The sequence below is a fragment of the Aphelocoma coerulescens genome, chromosome 5, assembly GCF_041296385.1.
Source record: "Aphelocoma coerulescens isolate FSJ_1873_10779 chromosome 5, UR_Acoe_1.0, whole genome shotgun sequence".
Taxonomy (NCBI): Eukaryota; Metazoa; Chordata; class Aves; order Passeriformes; family Corvidae; genus Aphelocoma; species Aphelocoma coerulescens.
This window is the reverse complement of record NC_091019.1, coordinates 2,697,374-2,719,837: the sequence shown is the minus strand read 5'-3', so window position 1 is coordinate 2,719,837 and position 22,464 is coordinate 2,697,374. Positions and strand designations below refer to the sequence as shown.

Sequence of the window (22,464 nt, the reverse complement as noted above, 5' to 3'; positions counted from 1 at the left end):
GAAGGGAACTCAAGGACTCTGACCTGTCATCCAAACTGCGAGTCTCTCCCCCTCAGAAAATGAGGAGCCAAAAACTGGTAGCAAACACCTTCTGTGGTAGAAAATCACCTCAAAGGTGACATTTGCCCTCCTGGACGCTGGCAAACCCCTCTCAGCATCCAAAGCTGTGCCCAAAAGGCAGGTGATGAGGAACAGGCCTGTTGTTGGCTCCTTTTTCCACATGGCATGGAAAAGCAGCACTGAGGCGAGAGGCTGGACCTCCTTGTTGTGGCTTGCAGGCTGACAAGGCCTCTATTTTGTGAATAAACCCTCGCGATTTGGTGGCAAAACAGGTGAGCCAAATTCTCACACTGGGACATTCCACGTGGACAATGATCCTTCTTGTTCAGGAGATGGAATGTCTTCTCTAAAATAGACAGGTTTGGGATGAAATTTGTGAACTTTAAGTCCTGTGTGGTCCTGGCTTCCAAATCCACCATTATTTCAAATTAAGCCACAAAAAAGTTAGAGTTTTCATGCCATTTTTTCTCTCTTTTATGAGCTACTTGCAAGTTGGATTTTTTGTCTGGAGATAATTTGGGTTCTTTTACCCCCCGGGAAGAGCTTTGGTTGAACAGCTCCAGCTTCAAAGCTGCTAAAAATTAATTGTTACAACTACACCACTTTTTCATTTTCAAATACACCTAATACAAATGTAACCCAGAAGAAAGATATTTAAGTTTTTTTCTATTGTTATTTAGATATATTGTTATTTTTTTATATTGTTATATTGTCATTTGTTACTGCGATTTGGATAACATTTCTGTGTTACTCACAGCAGCTGTTCCAGGGAGGAATTCGTCCAAGGAAAAGGGAAAAACTGGCCCATTTCCAGGTGCAACAGCGAGACGCTGCCACAGGGAGGCAGACTTGGATAATTTTTCCTCATCTTTTCCCGGTTTTCTCCTTGAGAACCCCTCCAGCTGATCCTTCCTCTCTTTAGCTGTCCCAGTGCCAATCAACTACAAACTCAGCTATTTCTTCCTAGGGAGTGAAGAAAAACACAGTGTTTGTCTCCAGATCCACATTCAGTCAAACACTCCTTTGAAATCACCTGAGAAATAAAATTTTAAGAAGTTTTTATTTGATTTCAAATCTTAAGGGGAAGTTCTGACTCCCCTTATGAACTGAGGTGAAATACCCCCAGTAGCTGAGGATTATGACGATTACTCCAAAATCAGGTGATTTGGGGTTTAGAAAATGTAAAGTGTAATCCTGGCATGTGTTCCAGGGTCACCTGGATGCATTTACCAACGGGGGGAGCACATGGCCACGGCCAAAATTCAGCTTTAGTAAGCACTGGAGCACCTGGAGCAGGCAAGGTTTACTCCCAGTTCCAGGTGGGAATGATGCTAAAAGTATCAAGCAGTGAACCAGAGGCCAAGCTGAGCTCGAAGATGAGCTCTGGGCTTGCCAGGTGCTAGCTCTCCCAGTGGGAAACCTGTTAAGAGGGTTTCTTTGCAGAGACAAGAGGGATTATCTTGCTGTCAACAGATTCAGGCAAGAAGACACCAGGCACACCCTGGTTCATGCAACTGAAGGGTGACAACAGGCAATAAAACACTGTATGAACGAGGCAGTGATGCCTCAAACTCACTTTTAATATCTGAGGTCATATTTAAGAGCTTGTTAGTCAAGAGAGAATTCCTTTTCCAGGAATCTTCTGTTCCACAGGGATTGCAGCACTGAAGCAGCAGCAGCAGCAAAGGAAATTATATTCCACAGATTTTTTCTGAAGTCATGTTTTCATTAAGAGAAAAATTGAAGGTTTTTATTCCCTGGGACACTGGGGAGTGGCTTTAAACTGCCAGAGGGTGGGCTTGGATTGGATATTGGGAAGAAATTCTTCCCTGTGAGGGTGGTGAGGCCCTGGCAACATAAGAGGACTGCAGTTGGTGCTGATCAAGGCCCAAAAGGCACCATAATACAAGGAATACAAGGATAGGGAACTGGGATCTTGTGCAGCTCCTTGGAAAAGCCAGCTGCTTGGATCTGTTGGCATTACATCTGTTATCTTGGCATACTGTCAACAAATTTGCAGGACATTAGCTGGGATCTCTCCTCCTCTGCTCTCTAAGACACTGGGTGTACTTGTGGTAGGGAATACCAGCAGATTTTATTTAGCCCAGCTGCCTAAATCCAGGCATTACTCTGGATATCCCCTCAATATTTATTTCAAACCAGCTTGGGGGGGGAATAAAGAGTGGCAGAATCCCAGGAATAACAAAACTGGAGAGAGTAGCCCAGAGGCAGATCCCTTCCCAAGGTGTTATTAGGGAGAGATGGAGGTGGCAAGATAATTCACACAGGCAGTGAAGTTATCCAGAGATATTCAGATTTTGGACTGGGGAGTGTAGCAAGGATACAAATTAAGAGTTTATACTGAAAAAAAAGGAAATGTTGGTTAAAGATAGAACACAGGGCCTTTCATCATCAATTATTTTTAAATACAAGGAGTCAAAATGAGGAACTCGGGGCCCTGATGCATGGAGTTAAATTTTAAAGGGACAAAAAGGAGTTGAGATTTTTCATTGGAGGGGAGACATTTCAGAGAGATGCTCAAACTGTAAATGATAGTTCCAAACCCACCTTATTTGAGTCAGGGAAAAGTCCCCTCACTGCTTTTTCTACCACCGATTTGGGCACTGCTGGATTTCGGCTCGTTCCAGAGACCGCAGAATTCAGGACTGTCAGGTGGATGGTCACACTGGCTGAGTTTTCCCTCACTTCACTGGCTGTCAGCATGTATCACCTTCTTACTCAAGGGATATTTTCATTTAAGAGTTGGTAGGAGCAATAAAAAGGAGAAGTGAGTTAATAAAAGGGCATTTAAAACTACCCTGAGAGCATATCTTTCATTTTCACACACCCACAGCCTGCAACTTCAATCCTAGGGTTAAAAATCTTACATCACCACCACTTGCATTGAGCAAATTTTGTGTGCTGCAATATCAAGCTTTTAGCTCACATCCCACAGCTGATATTTAAATAACTATAATGAGCATTTTGCTGGGTAGTCCCTGCCTGCTTTGCTTTGCTCATTGTTGTGCACAGCTGATGGATTTCTGATTCAGCAAACCGGAGCTTCACAATGGGGTGTTGAAACAGGGCATCAGAAATCCCAGCTGGAATTTGTATCCCATCTACTTCCCTGGGAGAAAGCCCAAGCAGAACATTCCAAAACTGACTGGCTCCTCTCTCCCTGACATAAAGGAATCTTAGTTTGAAGTAATTTTTTTTATGGCATAGATATTTTAATAAGTATTTTTTATGTGGGTTTTGGGTTTGGTTTGGAGGTTTTTGTTTGGGTTTTTTTGTTGTTGTTGTTGTTGTGGTGAGTGTAGATCTAACACCCACTTCAACAAGAAAATAAAGGCAAAAATAAAAAATAAAGACAAATCCTCTTTCAACTTCATGAGGAGGCACAGCCTGGTAAATCCACTATTGCAACAGGTCAAAGAGTTTTAGGCTATTTCATCATTCCAGAGGAACAGAAGAAGGTTAGATGAATATTTGGGACCTCTGGCATGAGGATGCAATTCCAAAGGTCCTAACAAATCACTGGGAGTGAAATGAGTTAATTCCTCAGAAGAGCTACCCTTTAAATCACTGTGGTCAGAGCTGCCTCTTCCCACATGGGCTAAGTCCCTGTGGATTCAGTGCATGTAGGATAACAAAATAAACATTGTAATTAATCCCTGTTGAAGCTGGGTTTATTTCCTTCTTCAGGCATCTACTTTTGGGCACTGCAATAAGGCTCTGATCTGATGTGGTCTCTCTTTTGCCCTCTCCTGCCTGTTTGTTGTTCTGGAAACCCCACAGCCCATGAATGGAAGCTGACACTGATCCAACAGGTTGTAAACGAGTAGAAAAGCCCACGTAAGCAAACCCCAGCCCTTCACAGACTGGGATCCAAGCGGTGTGCACAGCTCTGCTCCCTAAAGTGGAATTATGAGTCAGAGTGAAGATGAAGGGCACGCAGATCGCTGTGTGCAGCAGTTCTTGCAGGGAACATGGGCTTCATTTGCATAATTAGCTTGTTCTTGCTCAATGGTCTCCTCACAGGGCTGGATTCTGGATGTTCCTGCTGGATTTTTTCAGGTGTCACATGCTACTAAAACCCCCAAAAGGCAAGGGATTTTTAAAAATTGCCTTTGTTTTTATTTCATGAATACATTCAAATTGAATCTCTCCTAACCCATCATAGATTGGAATAACAGCTCCAGTGGGCACCTTTGTGTCAACACCTTCAATCAATAAACTAGATTAATTGGCACAAAAAGATAGCATGGGTGGCTGAGCATGGGTTGGTTTTTTTTTTTTAGAATGGAAAAAAAAAACCACAAAATCAAAATCTCAAATATAAACGTATTTACTCTTCTAAGCATAACCACCCTGCAGATAAAAGACACAGTCAGGGTAAATATGACTTGAGTGGTGAATGTCAGTAAGGACAGAACAGTCAATAGGGAGAGTTCTAGACCATTTCCAGAACCTAAACCATCCCTAAAATATGCAGTTTTACATCTCTTTATATTTGTTTTCAGGTGTTACTTTTAAGAGGGAATGTAGATCCTTCAGGGAAAAATTATTTTTTTCAGACTAGATTGAGCTTAGTGATCAGACAAATCAGTAAAGATTATTTCACTTGATTTCTGATTATTTCACTTGATTTTTCCTCATCTATCACCAACAATAAGAGGACATGTGAAAGATGCATTTATATTTTTCTAGGAAAATAGAAAAATACCCTTGAGAGGCCAAGAGTTTAATTGAGGGACATCCTCACCACTCACCAGTTAAGAGGACTTGAAGCACAGTGAAAGAATTAATATTTTGATGCCAACCTGCCACAATCCATGGAGGAGCTGAGCAATTTCCTGAGGGACAAGTTGAACTGAAGGGCTGCAGCCTCACCCAAAACCTTAGGTACCACATCACTCTTACAAGTTTAATTACAAAGGATGCAGGATTGCCTCTGCCAGCTCCATTTTTGAGAGAAATCAGCCATAAATATCCTCTGGGAAGCCCAGTCCTGCCTGTTAGAGGGTGATCCAAGCATGCCCATGGGATGAGGCCCCTCAGGGGGACGGCAGCCAGGAAAACCAAGCACGCCCCACCCTTGGGTGGGTGATAAGAAGAAAATTGCTCAGACAGAGGCAGCTCTGTACTTGCAGGGGAGCACAGCTCAGCACTTCAAGGGCTTTGGAGTAATAGCAGAACACACCTTCTGTGGGCAACATCTGAGGAAAAGGCATTTTAGGTGGCAAGCTGGAATTAAGTCACCTGTTTTCTTGGAGTTCAGTGTAAATACAACCTCTGTTTCTGGCTGGCTCTGTCTTTATGGATATAGAAACAGCAATTTCCTTCAAGTCAGGCAACAAGTTGCTTTCCAACCAATCACTGAAGCGTTTTTAGGCAATAAAACTGAAGGATTTTTTTTTTTTTGCAGGGGTGGCTGGTAAGAGTGCAGTGCATGAGTGAGTCATTTTACACTCAGGAAAGAGGTGCTAGGCTGAGGTGCTGCCACACAGAGCAGGACAACAGCAGAAAAGGGAGTTGTTCCACCCATTTCTAAATCCTATTCATCAGATTCCACCCAAAGCATCTTATCCAATTGCATCCCTAAATCTGGGACCTGAGGGAAGAACAAAAAGATACAAAAGAGCTTTTGCTCTGCCTGGATAAGGGAACCACTTCCAGCAATATCTCAGCACAAACTCCTGCAGCCAGAAGGATTCTGCAAAGTATCTCCCTAATTTCCTTGTCTCTTCCAGGTATTCCAGATGGCAAATATTGTCTTTCAGGGAACATTACAGTCCTCACCTGACCCCCTAGAGTTTGTAAACCATGTTAGAGTTTAACCAAGGTAAACCAGCTCCACTCTTAATAACCTTTATTAAAAAGATAAAGAAATTATTATCGACATAGAGCAGCCTGTTGAGACAAATAAGAGACAGAAATGTTTTAATTAAAACCAGGTTCAAAAAAGACTCAATAAATAATGACATTCAAATAAGCAGAATTCTAATTAAACACTATGAATGATCAGTTTGATTTATGAGACTGACACCACAAAGAACCCTTTTGATTCAGCCTTGTATTGATTTTGGTGGGACTCAGGATCAGCACAGCTTTCAAGTCTCACTGGTAAAAAAAAAAAGGAGGAATCCTTAATATTTGTATTACCTTCAGCAGGACATCAATTTTAAAATGTCTTCATGTAGTACCATGAAATTCCTGCATTCACCTCAACACACTATTATCCCTTCAATACATATAAAATGTTGCTACTTTTGCAAATAATTATGGATACCACCATTATAACCAGCCCTGGATTTGGGAATGCATAATTGCTGTAGGGACCAGTTAGCAGGGATTTCCAAACTACATTTTAAACACTTTTTAACAACTACTTTTCTAAAAAGGACCCTATTCAAAGACATCTGTCAGCCATTATTACGAAATAACCAGAACAGTGTTATTGGTACCTGCACCTACACACAAAAATATGAGTAAAAAGCAGAAATGGAGATGTTCTGAATAAAAACAAAGGCAAAAATAAAAACTCCAAACTCCTTCTGCTTTGTTTGTTGGGCTTGGTCTTGTTACCCAGAAGAGAGGTGTTGGTATCTGTAAACTGCAACACAAGTGAGCTGCTTTTTAATCTCCCACATCTTCCTCCTGTGGGTGATTTATCCACTGGAAGTTCTGGGTATGAATGGCAGAGGAGAAGAGCCACATGGCCTTTGCTTTTATGGGCAAATTGTCTCTTTATTTGCCATCCCAGGTTCTTGCCACAAAAACCTTTGTGGGTTTGGGTCAGTGAGGTGGGTACGGCACCACACGGGTTCTGCCAGTCCCATAATGGAATGTGTTTGCTCCATGGGGCATTAGGAAATGTCATTGAATCGTCATTTCTTTTCAAAATCAGCAAGATTAATCAGAGCTCCTTCTAAAACAGGCTTTGACTTCAATCTAAAAATCATGAAGAAGACAACTTTATTCATCATTCTCTTGTGAATCTAATTGTCCTAACTACCAAGAGGTAAACTTTTAGATAAAATGTAATATATATATATAAAAGCAAGAGTACTGTAAATACCCTTGAAATCTGGACCTATTCCTCAGTGCCTTGTCTTCTCAGCCTGATTCAACGCTGGTCTACACCAGAAATCCAATCTGACAGCACAGTCAGCACTCAGTTAAAACCCAGGCACGTATTTATGCCTATAAACACTGCCTGCCATACAAACTGTGCTCACACTGGCTGCTGCAGGTGTAACCAGCCCCCAGCTGATCTGCCTGCCCAAGCAAGCCACGAGCAGAACCTGCTACAACCCTTAGTGCTCAGAGCAAGGGCTCTACACGTGACCAGAAGCGATGGGGACATGCCCCAGGCCACCTTGTTCTTCGCACATTTATTTGATCTGTTCTAGAATATCCCTTAAAAATTCCCCCTGGCCTAATGTCTCCTGACTTCCTGCACTTTCCCTACTTTTTTTCACTGGTCCACTGAGCCAAAAACACTAAGGAGACCTTAATATTGAAAGAGGCTTGTGAGGAAGATGGAGAGTGTTTATGAGGAGTTGTAGGGACAGGATGAGGGACAAGAGTTTTGAACTGACAGAGGGTGGGTGTAGATTGGATATTAGGAAGCAATTCTTTATTGTGAGGCACTGGAACAGGATTCCCAGGGAAGCTGTGGCTGCCCCATCCCTGGAAGTGTTCAAGGCCAGGCTGGACAGGGCTTGGAGCAGCCTGGGCTGGTGGAAGGTGTCCCTGCCCACAGCAGGAGGTGGAACAAGACAATCTTTAAGGTCCCTTCCAATCCAAACCGTTCCAGGACTCTATGACTCAGAGAAGAATTTCCTTTTAAACCTCTTCCATAAGCAAGGACCTGACACTTCCAATAAAGTTAAACTGATCAAGCTGATTCAAGAGCTACTTCTCCCCAAGTTTAAAAGCCCATCTCTGAATTCTGAGATTGAGAGCAGGAAAAAACGGAGGTTCATGGTTGGGAACAAAGAAAAAAATGTATCTTGAAGCCACTTTCCCACTTGATTCTTACTGAAATTAACTTTGCCCAGCTCCTGAGTTCCTATGCCTGAGGACACACAGAGGGATGGTGTGTCCTGGCTCTTGGCAGCAGTTGTCTGGTGAAGGGATTCCCTTGGGGAGTGGCCAGTTTCTATCCATGCAGATATGCTTCCAGCCAGTGCTCCCCAGAATCCTTCAGGGAACTGCAGGAACAGAAGGGAAAAAATCACTTAGGAGGAGACAGAGCTCAACTTTGTGGGAAGCAAACTGTAGTTCAAGGAATAAATGGAAAAAATAGATTTTAAAATGAGTGGACACCTCATAGCAAAGTCTGACAGCTGGGAATGAGTTGAGAGGATTTAAGGAAGAGAAAAAACAAAAACAACTTTGAAACTTTACAAGTTAATGTGCCTTTAGAAAAATCTAAATAAACTCAAGGTTTGATCTCTCCGTGGACATTGATTTGAAGTGGCTGCCTGGGTGTCTCTTACACCCATTGCAGAGCAAAATCATCTTGTTAATTGATACTTACTGCAAAATATCTGCAAAGGCTTCCAGCAAAGTCTTGCTTTTGTACTCAATGCCATGCTTGCCACAGAGGCTTTTCACCATGGGAGCCACTTTCCAGTAGTTGTGCCGAGGCATTGTGGGGAACAGGCTGCAGAATGGGATGAGGGAGAGTTACTGCAAGGCTTGGCTTCCTCCCTGTTCAAAATATCCCCCTGCCCCACATTATTCCCATTTTTCCCCCCCAGGATGATACTCACTGGTGCTCGATTTGGAAGTTCAGGTGCCCGGTGAACCAGTCATTGAACACAGACTGGTTCACATTGCAGGTTGCATGGAGCTGGGAGGGAAAAAAAAAAACAAAACCCCACAGGATTTAGATTTTATTTTCCTGCAAATCCAACAGTTGAACCCCCAGCAATCACTGCCCACCCTTACCTAGCATAAAAATCAAGGCAAAGTCAGGTATTACAGCCATCGTTGCCCTTAGGAATTCAGCACAGTCCAGACTAGCCAGGCTAAATTTTTATCCTTGATAAAACAGGAAACTGCTTCAAACCCACTATGTGGGGTTATACTGCTGGAGGCAGGATAGATGTGAGCAAAGTTCCACTTACATATTCATTTTTATCAGGCAATTTTGTCATATTTATCTCATCTGTAGTAAACCTGCAGCCTGCAGGGTAAAAGTAAAGGAATCCCACTTTGCTTCCCTTTAGCTGGCCTACAAAGGAGATTGGCTGTTACACCACCAGAACTTTTCTATAATAGGGAGGGGAAAGGGTTGTGAAAAGCACATCAAGGCCTTTCAGTGAAAGAACAGGATTTTTAAAATCTACATGTCCTGTTTTCCAACTGAAATTTTAAATGGTTTGAATATCACAGAAATGTTTATTTAATGAATGGGAAGGACAAACCTCATCAACACCAAACCTAAGAGAATAACAACATTGTCTTTGTCCTATAATTCAGACCAGCAGACCCAGTATTCCAGAAGAAAGGAGTTTCTCACCTGAGTAGACACCCAGTCTTCGTTCTTGTCGTAATCAATGTCCATTGGGATGTGATTCATCTGGGACACCCAAATAAACCAGGTACTCTCAAGGTATCTGGGCAGATAAACACAGGAACTCTCGTCATATCTCTAATCCCATCCAAATTTAACATTGGAACACTTTGCTAAGTCTCTTCTCAAGTAAAAAAGCCCTTTTAGAGTGTAAGAACTACTCAAGTTGCAGATGCTGTAGATGCCCCCTGAGCTGCCACCACCCCCCTGAAGTTAAACTGTTTCTTCTTCACTGTTTATTTCGGAGAAAATTGTAGTGTTAGTTTTCATTTCTTCCCTCTGAAGCTCAATATTGGTTACAAATATTAATTATGGGGGCTCTGAGTTACCTGGACAGCCAGTAATACACCATGAAGGCTTTAAATCCCATTAAAGGAATGTACATGAGGCAGACTCGGATGTTGAAAGCAACAACCAATATCAGGTCCTGTAAAAAAAAACCAAACAACAAAACAAATCAGGATGAAAATCAGCCTTTGTTGAGGAAATGCCTCCACTCCATCCTCTCCCTTCTACTTGAACTGCAGCTTAAAAAATGATCTTATATGCAAATTTCTGATTTATCAGGAGTAAGTTCCATTCTGCATCAAGGTGGGTGTGTCCCTGAAATATTCCCACTTAACCATCCATAACTGCAGACAACAGCCCTGCCATCACACTCTGGGCCTGGGAATTCCCTGATAAGTTTTATTTATCTGCTAAAAAAGCCTCTTCTAAACAATTTTCTCTTGCTGCAGCAAGCCTAGAATCAGCCTTTTCTATCCTTCTTCTCTCTTACCCCTCAGTCCCGACCAATGGGAGGTGAAGGTGAATACAGTGACATTTTTGGAGTTCTCCAGACAGGGAAGCAGTGCTTACCAACCACTTTTTCCTCTTGATTCCAAAGTAGAATATTGACAGCTGGAAGAAGGGTACGAGGGCGAGTGGGGCCAGCACTGAAGGACAGAACAGAGAGAGAGACATTTGGAATTTCACTGCCATCATAAAAATGATTCTTTTTTTCCAGTGGAAGAAAAATTGCTGTCTTCCATGCATCCACATACTCTCTTCCTCTTTTCTTCTCATCACTTCTCTATTTCTTTCCCCATCCCTTTCTTCCCTTTGTTTGATACACCCCCATCTACATCTCATAACCCAAACAGAGTCTTAAGGGGCAACTCCTTCTCCTGTGGAGCTTCTTTAACGTGAAGGAAGCTTCCTGGAGCTGTCACTTCAATGGGAATATTTTTAAAACCTTTATTTTGTGAGGGAGAGGATGCACTCATGATTTTAGGGGATACTCACAGAAGAAATACTTATGCTGGTAATTGTAAGGCATGAACTTCTTCTTCTGCTTTCCAAGCTGTAAAATTAAAAGATATTGAAATATTTATAAAAAGCACAATTAAGTTTATTTCTTCACCCTGCATTTTTTCACCATTTACACAAGAGGTTTCTTAACATCACCCCAAATTTTTGTGAATGTAATACTTCAAAAGACAAGATAACAAGGAGCTAAAGCAAACTGCTTCCAGAGCTGCACTGGATCAAAACTGAAACAACAAATGAACCAGATTAAAAAAACCAAAATCCTGAAATCCACTTTGCCCATCCATGGCGTGCCTGACTCAGATGCTGTTAAAAAGCAGGAAGACATGAGAACTGATTTCCTACACCTTCACTCCGTCAGACCCAGTGGAGCACAGCCAGCCTGCTCTGGATGCTCATGCTCCTACATGAGAGATCTTTACCAAAACCCCTGACAAAATCCTTCCCAGCTGAAAGCCAACAGTTTTCCACCACTAAGCCTTTTGTCACCCTCATTGCAGGAGCCTTTCTGAGACAGCAGAGCTGCAATTTTCCATGTGCCTTGGAGAGTTTCTTCAGCAGGTAAAAGAGAGAAAGGCATTATTTTAAGAGGCTGGTTTATCTTGCAACGAGGCCATTTCATCACCTGTAAGTAAAAGGAATTACAAGGAAAAGAAAAGGCAAATGAGCCCTTGCCTATCCTGATGCTATCAGAAGTCAGTAATGGAAGCAGGGAGGATCTATTCATAGTCTCTCTTTTTATGAAAGCCATAAAATTCAGGATTAGGAAATCATTCCCTGCCTTTGTGTTCGGTGCATGGCAGCTCTGCCGGCCCTGAAGGATTTGGGTGCCGAACAGCTCCAGCAGCCAGGAGGATCCAGAGGGAACATCTGACTCACTAATACCATCTAATGCAAGTGCACTGACTCACCCCTGGAGCTGCCTTCAAGGTGCTTGCCCTTACTTAAGAACTGATTTCAAGCCTTTGCTTCTCAGGAGCTGGTGCCTCAGCACTGCAATAACATGAGATTCTCAGACCTTGGAGCACTTTGGGGATTATCAAAGAATCCCAGAATGGTTTGGGTTGGAAGGGACCTTAACGACCGCCTCGTTTCAAGGCACAATCTGGGCTGTTATCATCATATATTATATATATATCTATCTCACATTCTAGCCTTCTGTCATTAAATCTGCTTTTCCAGACCTGCACGGAGAGGGTCTTTCCCAGGCTGAAGAGGAGAGGGTGCATGTTGAGGTCGGGGTCCTTGCGGAAGCAGTTGGGCTTGGCATGGTGCTGGTTGTGCAGGTGGTTCCACCAGCTGGCAGGCAACCCCTGCGTGGGGAAAAGGGCAACACCAGGGATTCAAAGTGGAGCAATAGCAAGGATCACATCTCTGTTTGTTGCAATTCCCTCACAGGTGACCCTGACTGGATTTAGGGACACTCCCATCCATTGCTCAGTCCTGATTAGCCCCAGAGAATATTCCCACCAGTACCTTCAGCATGTTTATCACCACAATCTGCAGGAGATGATTCCACCTGGGCCTCCTGAAGACAGAGCAGTGCCCCAGATCGTGCTGGAACCAGCCCATCTGGATCTGTGAGACAAAAGGATCACTGAGGAAAGAGAACAGGTTGCAATAATTTGCCCCATGAGTCTGTAACTTCAGAGTGTGAGTTTCATTCTCCTTCTGATGAGGGGAAGAGACACTCACAGGGCTGGGAACCTCCATCCAGGCCACTGTCCACTAGAGCTGCTCAATTCCAGATATTGGTTTCATCTGGAATATAGGGAAAGCAGCAAAGCGTCACTGCAATTAACTTCACTGTCACAGCACGGAATTCTGTTGCTGCTGTCACAAATAATTAATTTCCAAGTAACCAGCTAAGAAGTGGAACGGTTCCCAAGTCCGTGGCTTCACTGCATTCCATATTCCCATGGAAATACAAGACTGCTCTTTGAGGGACATCTGCCTTAGCAGATATTAGGCAAATAAAACAGATTAATTAAATAAATTACCTCATTTGCACCTGCTCCAGGGAGATCTGAGCAGACCTAAGTGTTCAGTGCTAATAAGAAAATCTTGTTTTCCTTCCTCTGCCACACCCTTCAATTTCTCCCATCCGAGGGCCACAAATCCCTATTCCCTCCTTCCCTACAACTACCCTGAAATGGATCCTTCCCTTCTGTGGCAGAATTTACTAATCCAGCAGAAAACTATTCAGGGCTAGTGGAGACTCATAAAGGACCCTAGAAATACCAGACCCATCTGACAGAAGGAACAGAGAGCCAAAAGTGCAGGTGAGAATGAAATATGCCCTCTTTTTGCTGGGGTAAGCGATTAGATCAGCTCATCCCATCTTGTGAAAGAGCCAGTTCCACAACAACCCCACCATCCCAAGGGAGCAGCCTGTCAGCAAAAGGAGATTTGCTGTAGGCAACAAAAAGTGTGACGTAGAACGTGCTTGTCATCTTCAGCCAGATGATGGGATCTAAGGAGAGGCAATGCCTGGGACGTGAACATCCCATTAATCCTCTCCACCTGGAAGAGCCGAGGGCGTCTGCAGCATTGAGCACCTGTCAGCAGTTTACCTGGGCAGTGGTGAAGAACACCATGCCAGCCAGGAAAGGCACCAGGGATGTGCCAAAGTACCAGACCACGAGCCAGGCTGCAGCATCCAGCACCAGGAGGTGAAGGAAAATCAGGAAGAAGAAGAAGTAATCGGGCCTCAGGAGTCCCATCTTCTCAACAGTGCAGCGCAGCTCACGAAAATCCTCCAAGAGGGATTTCTGTGGGTAAAGAAAAGGGATTTCTGTGGGTGAAGTGAGTATTAATGCACTGCTTACTTTGAAAATGCCATAGAGCAGAGCCAGGAGCCCCAAAGCAGGCACAGAAGTCAGAGGAGATGTTCTCTCAGTAGGGGCTCTGTGCCAAAACATGCATGAGGTCAACAGATCTTGCTTTTGCTTTGGTGCCGAGACATCCCAGTGAGGAGAACTGAGCAGGATTTGGGGCCTGGAGCTCATTCCTTGCTCCCAGGAGTGGATTTAGCAATGCTGGGACAGTCATGTTTCCATGCCTGCCCACCACGACCACCTCCTGCCCACCCACAGCGTCAGGTGTGCTCCCTCAGGGGTGATTCCTGCTACCTCTCCTGCTGTCCTTCTCCTCCCATGCTGAACCCCAAGCCATTCCCACCGCTGGAATCTAGGGCACTCACCTTTTTATTAGACTCAAAGCTGGGTTGATCTGGTGCCAGCTCCCCAATCAGCAGAGATTTCAGGTACTTTTGCACCAGGGACTTGTCGTTGTGAAATGCCACAAAGGCATCCTGAGGAACACAAAGGGAAGGAGTGAGAGAGGGCACGTGACTGAACACCAGAGCTGAGCCTCTCATTCCCCGGGTCTGGATTACAACACAAAATCCTGCTCCCCTTGTCCATTTTTGTCTCTCCTGTCACTCTTTGCCATCAACTGGAGCTTGGCCCAAGGAAGCTGGAGAGATTTCAAGAGCCCAGATTTCATAAAAGCCCCTGGGCGAGGCTGGTAATAAACATGAAAGGGTTTGATGAAAAACCCTTTGCAGAGGGAAACATGTTGTTTCATCTGCTTGTTTCAGCACAGTCTGTCCCTAGAAGGCTCCAGCCAGCAGCCCTGCCCTATGGATGGAACCCAGGAGCAGGGAATGAGGTGTGTCTTTGCCATGCTTGGGCTGAGGCTTTGAAATCCTGTCTGTGTAACACTAAGGCCATAAAAAGTAGATGCTGAAGTCTCCTATTCAGCAGCCCAGACTGGGTGTCTCTCACAGTTCCCTCCAAATTTCCAGACTGGTTGATGTTCTGGGGAAGTGGGTGACAGTAGTGACACAAATGGGCCTGTTCAAGTGCCATTTGAAATCCCAATTCAAAATCAAATAGAAACAATGGAATAAAGGATGAGATTCCAGATGAATCAAAACTCTTCTTTATCTCATGTCCTCAGTGGATTTCCCAGGAGAAAATTAAAGAGGCTGGCTATACTCTTTTTTTTCCTTCCAGAAAGAGTGGACAGAACAAAATCCTGGTTTTGAACAGTCTGATTTTGCTGACTGTGGCTCTGAAAATCAGCATGGATGAGCATGACCCAAATATCCTGCACAGGTCTAGTCAGGATCAAATTCCTGGAAGAGGACAGAGGACTTCCTTGGAGCCTCTTGGCTGGAGACAGTCGCTCCCTGAGTATAGAAAAAGTCAGTATAGAAAAAGTCAGAACAGGGTGACTTTTTGGATATTTGGGCTTTTCTACAGACATCTTGTGACCCTTTGTCACAGTGACAAATGAACAACTCTGTCCAGACCCAGAGGACTGGGGAAATTTTTCCATCGTGATTTTGTGCCCCTCATCCTCCAGGTCTTTATGTATTTTTATATCCCTCCCTCTTGCCAGGTATTCTGATTTAATCCACAAGTATCTATACTGCAGCTTGAAAACAGGAACCAGAATCCTTTCAAGCAGAAACTCCTTTCCATGAGATCAGTATCACAGATTCTTATCCCTGAAAGCCTCTCAGTCCTGCCTGTCTTTTCTCCTCCCTGCTCTTAGGCCCTGATTAGCATCTTACTAAGATTCATTTTAGAGATTAACTTTAGGAACTATCACCTACAACGCACATAACTCACAACATTTGCAATCAATTCAATGTTCTGCAATGGTGTTGCCTTGTATCTTCAAAATAATCCCCACAGAGGAAGAAAATTCTCACTTTGTATACACAACTGTGAGCTCTGGAGTAGTCTTGGAAAAAAAAATCCTGGATCCTGATTTAAGTAAAGTCCCTGCATCAGTAATTTTTTAAGACACCTTCCTGTCTTGCTTTTCTATGTGGATTTCTTAGAATATATGAACAAGCAGCATTTTAAAAGCAAAAAGAATGATTAAGATTAGCAAGGGCAAGACAGAAAGTGTTGTTAGGATGCAACACAAATCCACATTGAACCCATGATTTTGGCTACTGGTTGTGGTCCTGTCTTCAAAGAGATATAGTACAGCTAGAAGTTCGAAAACACCTTTAAGGGCAAATAAAATCAGATTGTAATTACTGCAACAATAAAAGCAAGTAAGATCAAAGGTCATTTTTTAAACACATTCACTGTGGTCAAAGCCCCTGGCTGTCTATAAATACAATGATGTAAAGGCAGGTCCTTGCAGGAGCTGGGAGGACATAGCTTGGGGACAAAGCATTCCTTGACTCCTTCTGTAAAAGTCCAGTGGCAGAAAGTGCAGGAGATGGCACCAGGATCTCTGGGCTGGCCTATGCTCTGAAGGTCAGTGAACCTGGGAGAAACCAAACAAGATTCAAACCTCCCCTTTTTCTTCCTCTGAGATCACCAGGTATTTTTTTGCCCCAGTTTCAAGCAGGGTGCAAGGGATTAAATATGAAAAATAACTGATCTGGTTCATTTTGGGCCGGGAGTTAGGAAGTGCTATCCCATTCCGCATGCTGAAACCCGAGGAATTAAGACAGGCTAAGCAACTTTGTTCAAGTCAGAGAGTCTTGTCGTGACAAGAATTAAATCTCCCACATCACAAGCTTATGCCCATATTTCCAGTGCTCAGATTTCTGCCTATTCAGAAATTCAGTGTCTCCTTTCAGCATAGTTTGGGAGATCTGCTTAGAATTTATTATTCCTGCCAACAAGCACCAAATGATTTCAGAGGAATCCTCTACATCAAAGATTTTTTGCAGGAATCCCTGGAAGATCTGGGTTCAAATGTATTTGTAGGACTTTTCCTTACGTCCTGCAGCCCAAGATCATCGTGCTGCTTTCTCAGTCCCCTCTCCAACCAAGCACAGTGATGACCACCACCAGAGAGGATTCCCACCACATCCTCCTTCCCTGCCACTGGAACCACCTTCCTCCAACAGCTTTCCCAGCTCTTACCGTGGCATCCTGCCCAGCATAGTGGCTGATAACCCGGCTGCCCCCGGGATGTCTCTTGGAAAACTTGCTGACATCATAAACCTTCCTGTCAATCACCAGCCACTGCTCCTGGCCTTGCCTGGCCTTGCCGTTGCGGATCCCGACCTCTTCCCAAGTGAAAAGCTGTGGAAAGGCTGGAAGGGCTCCCGTCCCCTTCTCGCTGGGGCCAGTCTGTGGAGCCATCCGTGCTGGAATTCTCCAGTGCCAGCGCTGCAGCTCCGTGTCCAGGCTGAGGGTGGCCCATCCTGGCCTGCCCGTTATACAGCCCCACTCCAAGCCACTCCCTGCGCTTCCAAGGGCTGGTTGGCTCTCCTCGTCCAAACACACCCTTCCTGAGTTCCCTCCTCTTCCAGACGCTTCGACACACCCGTGAGGAAAAGCCCTGCTCCTTCTTGTCCTTTCTGAGCTGCCTTTGCAAGGTCTGACTGCTCCACTGAACACAAACAGGAATAAAGAGAGAAATTTGGGAAGATCCCCTGTTATCTCTGAATGACCTCATCACCACCCAGGACCTTCAGGTTGTCCCTGGTCTTTGAAACTTTCTGTGCTGATGCTGGCATTCTAAATTAATGTGTCTTTCTTAATTAAAAAATTGATTAAAATAGCACCAGATCAGAGTAAAGAAAGGACACATTAAGAAAGCATTCTTTATTTCCAGCTAATTTGGCTTCTATGTTGATAATACTTTGCATACAGTTGTTATCAGAGTTTCCTGTATGTTCTTGAGCCATGAACTAATTGTTCAAGTAATTAATTCATGAGTCTATAACATTAAAACATTTTGTAGTAATAGGAGTAGTAGTAATAATAGTGAAAACAATAATAATAACAATAACAACGATGATTGCAATAACTGTTAACACCAAGTTTGGCTGTAGATTCATAAAACCATGCTTAAAGGCAATGTTGACATAATTAACTTTACTTAAACACTACTCTTGCAGAGACCAAGTCTTAGCATCCCTGATACTGTGAAGATCAGCTGTGCAATAAAGAGGTAAAGAGTTCTCAGCTAAGGCAATGCCAAGTTTTCTATGAACTCACATCAACTTTGCAGACAAATCTAAGCAATATATATGAAACATTGCCCTACTTGAGATTTAGCAGTGTCTTAATCCTGGTTGGGTTTTTTTAACCCAAAATTCCAAGCCGTGGGTGCTTTTGAGGAAGGTAAAAGCAGCAGGCAGACGTGGTTCAGGGGTGGTTCAGATGGGGTATTTCCATCATGCCCCTCTGTAATGCAATACTGAGCTAAATCCTGAGTTTTCCCCCTCGTCCCAAACTTTCTATTTATGTTTCTGAATTTCTTAGGTCTATAACCCCAAATGTGGCCTGCAGTGATGCCCAGTCCCTGCCTGAAGCCTGCCCAGCTGCTGGTGTAAACTATCTCTTGTGACAGTGAGTTTCCCAGACAATTCACACACTGGGATTCCAAGAAAACAGGTTGTTGTGTGAACTCCCAGTTCTGAGAAGGACTGAAAACACTCAGCTGAAGCTGCAGACTTCAGGCAGGAAAGAAAGATAAAGAAAGATAAAGACAGATAAAAAAGCCAAACTACTTTCTTGACCAAGGCACCTCAGCAGAGTGAGGCATTTTCCCTGTCTGCCTGCACAGAGTGGGCAGTTTTCTGGCTGACACAGAACTCCAAATGATGCAATTCTAATTCTTCAAATCATGTAACATCTTGCAAATTAATCAGTCAAGCCCCAAACTGCCATTTAAAAGTTCCTGACATGTGGCAATTGGTGAACCACCCAAAGTAAAAGAGAAATGTGACTGCTGGTATTCATCAGAAGACAGTGATAAAAGAATGGGAGGAATAATTTCTACCCTGCTGTCACACTGTATTTTGTAACTCTTTATCTTGCTCTAAATAAGAGCTGAGAGTGTCTGTGTTCATGTTCTATGTATATGTGCAGAGTCTTACCTAAATCAATGTTCAGTACTTGAGGTGGTGGCAATGAAATATGCAACAGTTTACGCAATTTCCCCCAGATGTGGGGTTTTGTGCACATGTGAAAATATCAAGTTACTCCATAGCTGGCTGAAAGTACAAAAAAAAAAAACAACCCTTCTCTATATTCACACTTGGAAATGTAGCAGCTACTTGAAAAGGAGGAGATAAAAATGTGGGGTTTGGTTTTGGTCTACGAGGAGCTGCAGGATAACGAGCCAGGAATGTATTGGAGTGAACAAATGTGGAGTGTCTCTGCCTGCACCCAGAGTCAGCAGTTGTGACTCCCACTGTTAACACTGTGGGTGCCAGCATCCCCCAAACTGGTGGAATTCAGTTTGGGAACTCTAAGATGATTGTCCTCTGTATTGACAGCATGTACAAATATTTATTGTCTGAATTTATTTAGCATCAGATCCCATCCAGAGGGGCCTGTAACGCCCACTGATATTCTATTAAATGAAAATCCCTTTCCAATGTGAAAGCAGAAGCTGCCTCTGCCTGTATTATCCAGGTCAACCAAACAGATTCCAGAGGCACACGGAAAAGCTCAGACAGTGAAAGGCACAGTCCTGCTTACCCAGAGAAACTGTTGAGAAACCTGTTCAAGTACATTTACACCACACTTGGTGTTCTGCAACCACTGCCCACACACCTGCCAGAACGCCTGTCCTGCGTTCCCGGGAGCTGGTACACGTGCACAGAGCTACTCCACAGCCCTGCTCCTGGGACTCAGAGGCTCCTTGCACAGGCACTTGACACAATTTCCCAGGTTTCCACAAGGAAACTACGTGACTGCTCAGCTGGCAGTTGCTGCCTCAACGCTTTTATCCCCTGTCACATAAATGTTTGCAGCTCACACTTAAGCCACTGGAGATAAATGGTCCAGAAATAAATCTGGTACTGAGATAGCCCGGAGCATCTTGGAAGTGGTTGATGACCTTAGAGGTTTTCCAGCATCAATGATCCTACGATATTGTTTCTAAGAAAATCTTCTCCAGAGAGGATCTTTAAGTTCTGAGTAAATTTGTCTTACAGGATTTTTTTTTTTACAGGGTTTTCATGGAGCCTCCCACGTGGGAACATCTCCCAGGTGAGGCTCCTGGGAAAAACTGGCTGGTGAATCTCTACTTTACAAAGTTTAGAGTCTCACCAGAGTTGCTAGATAGAAGACAGACAGTTGTGGGTTGAACAGGGCTCCAGAATTAGGTGTCAACAGTGGAGAAAGCTGGAAAAGTGTGACCTTGGATCAGCATCTACAAGTACATCTGCACTTCCCTCTGGAAGCAGAGCTGAGTCTCTCTGCCCCGTCCTGGCTGGAACCATGGAACAGCATCTTTGATCAAAGCAGAGATGATCTGAAATGTCTCTGCATCAGGAGGAAGGCAGCACCTAATTTATAGAAAATAACTTCACTTTGAAGAGTTTGTCCTCAAGGGACTCTAGAATGGAGCTCACAGGATGCTGAGCCCTTTGTGCAGGGCTCAGGGATGCTCTGCCCTACAGTGGCTCCAGGGAAATTACCTGCATCCATCCACAGTCAACACACAGGTTTTTGTGCACAGAGCCTGTTTTTCCTCCTGGATTTCATGGACTCCTTTTCAAGACTCCCTCTTCTGTGACTATGATGTGCCTTTTCCCAAATACAGCCAGGAAATAGAAATAATTAAAATTATTTTATCTCCAGCACAAAACTTAATGAGGAATCCATAATTCAGGAAAAGGCTGCATTCAGAAAGATCTTCTCAATCTTTTCAACAGACAAAAACTTTTGCAGTTGGCAAAATTTTGTTTTGGAAAGGAAGAAAAAATCCAGTAATTGATTGCTTGATAAAAGCATTAAAAGGCACCAGGAAGAGAAAAGGACCAGGTTTTCCCTTTTTTAGTATATTCTGGGTTAATGAGACACCACCCTGCATCTCAGATGGAGCTATTTATCAGGAATATCATGTGCCATGAAATGGGAAGAGAAACCTAAAGCAAAACCAAGGGTTTTTTTCATAGACAGAGTCAAGTTTGCAATGAAGACCCTGCCTTGAGAGGTTTCATTTGCTCAGATATATAAAATCTTCATTAATTTTGTTTCATTCCTTAATCCAGATATCAATAGTAAATTCACTTATTTTTTTTTCTCTGTGAAAGCAATCTTCACATCCTTTGCAAAAGAGAAGAAAAAACCACCTGTGAAAAGTCATGCTCTCCCTCCCAGCTTTGGGTAACATTTTATGGGTAAACAATAAAAACCCAAAATGAAGGGCCTGTTAATTAGAATGAGGGCCGAAATTAGGCTCTGTCATAAGCCCTGTGAACCTTCTCATCTAAAACTCCCCACAGAACAATAAATTGCATTAAAACACATATATATATACTTTTTTTTTGCAATTTCTAAGAAATAAACCCTTTGCACCCTTCATCTTCACAGAAGTCAGAATCCCAGGGGCTCTTTTGTGGCTTTAAGATCTAAATTAAGCTGATCTAAAGTTATAAATTCTGTAATTTTCCTCTCCCAAGTGCTCTGTATTGTTACAAAGAATAAGACACAAAATGATCCAAGATAAAATTGTTAAATGCCTGTAACAAACCCATTTTGTTTTCTCACTGTTGCATATTTTGGGTTGTTTTTTTCAGACCAGGCAGCATTTTTGTTGCATTTTCTGTGCCCAGTGCAGAGCACCCACTGCTGACAAATTCCTAAATGCTCTGACTGCCTGAAATTGGGCATCCACAGAAGAAAAACTCCACAAAAGGTGCCCATGCTTGAAAGTTTGGTTTAACATGTGGCTTGTGTGACCCTAATTTGGACCAAAGTGGCCTAAGGCAGATTCAAACACCCACTGTGGTTCCACAGCCTCCACACAGAGCACCTTCCTCCATCTGCCTTCCCGTGGGCCTTGGGCCGCCTTCAACCTCTGCAATAAATGTGGCATAGCCTGCAGCAAGATTTGGCCACAATTCCTTCCCTGGCCTTCACCATCTGCCTCTGTCCTTCCTCAGCCACCTGTTTTGGGGTATATTCTTAGGGCAATGTAAACATTTTGCCTCAGAGATGTCCCTCATCCTTAAACTTCTACCTCCTACCCTGCCCACAAGGGCACCACTCGTAGTTTTCGTCTTTTGCTACTTGTTTTCTTTTGCAAAATTTAACTTTTCTTTGACACTTTAGCAACTCTTACTCGTAGTTCCATGACCTTTTCACTATCCTTTACATTCCCAATCTGCCTCACAGGTTGTCCCTCATCCCTCCAAAATGGTCTCATGAGTTTGTTTCTCCCTTCTTTGCTAGGGATTTAAGTCCCGTAAGTTCATACTTATTCCTTTATTTTGGTAACTTCGGAATATTTGCTGAAGACAGAACTATCTGTGGCTTTCTAGCCTCACATGTTTCTGATCTTCCTCTTGGATGAGGGGAGAAGAGGGAATAAAACAAAAAAAAAGTCAAAACCTGAGCTCATTGCAGTCATTTTACTTGGGCAGCATCCAGCATTTCTTACTTCACCTTGTTTCTTTTTCCTAACTGATTGGGGGAGGATCCTGGAAAGGAATTCAGGCTCACTTGTTAGAACACTGGCATCCCTTCTTGCCAGAAGAAGTTATCATTCTATCTTTG

General features: G+C 43.5%; 1 protein-coding gene and 1 long non-coding RNA gene across 3 annotated transcripts; both read right to left on the bottom strand.

Moving 5' to 3' along the window:
- Positions 1-947: 947 nt before the first annotated feature.
- Positions 948-3,114, bottom strand: LOC138112115 (uncharacterized). Its single transcript, XR_011151555.1, has 3 exons — positions 2,909-3,114; positions 2,629-2,794; positions 948-1,023 (listed from the first exon to the last, which is right to left on the bottom strand). It is a non-coding gene; the product is annotated as an uncharacterized lncRNA (long non-coding RNA).
- A 2,877-nt stretch (positions 3,115-5,991) lies between these two features.
- LOC138111132 (acyl-CoA (8-3)-desaturase-like) lies at positions 5,992-20,523 on the bottom strand. Of its 2 annotated transcripts, none has more exons than XR_011151251.1 (12): positions 14,163-14,750; positions 13,534-13,731; positions 12,437-12,538; positions 12,145-12,273; positions 10,937-10,994; positions 10,511-10,587; positions 9,982-10,079; positions 9,599-9,695; positions 8,847-8,926; positions 8,612-8,737; positions 8,111-8,282; positions 5,992-6,186 (listed from the first exon to the last, which is right to left on the bottom strand). XR_011151251.1 is itself a non-coding variant. In XM_069016360.1 (12 exons), the coding sequence occupies exons 1-12, from the start codon at positions 17,083-17,085 to the stop codon at positions 8,231-8,233; spliced, it is 1,350 nt and encodes a 449-aa protein (XP_068872461.1). In that variant the 5' UTR covers positions 17,086-20,523; the 3' UTR covers positions 5,992-8,230. The 2 variants fall into 2 exon arrangements, 1 of the variants encoding a protein (XP_068872461.1); XM_069016360.1 differs by adding an exon at positions 16,864-20,523 and having other exon boundaries at positions 5,992-8,282; positions 14,163-14,273.
- Positions 20,524-22,464: the final 1,941 nt, after the last annotated feature.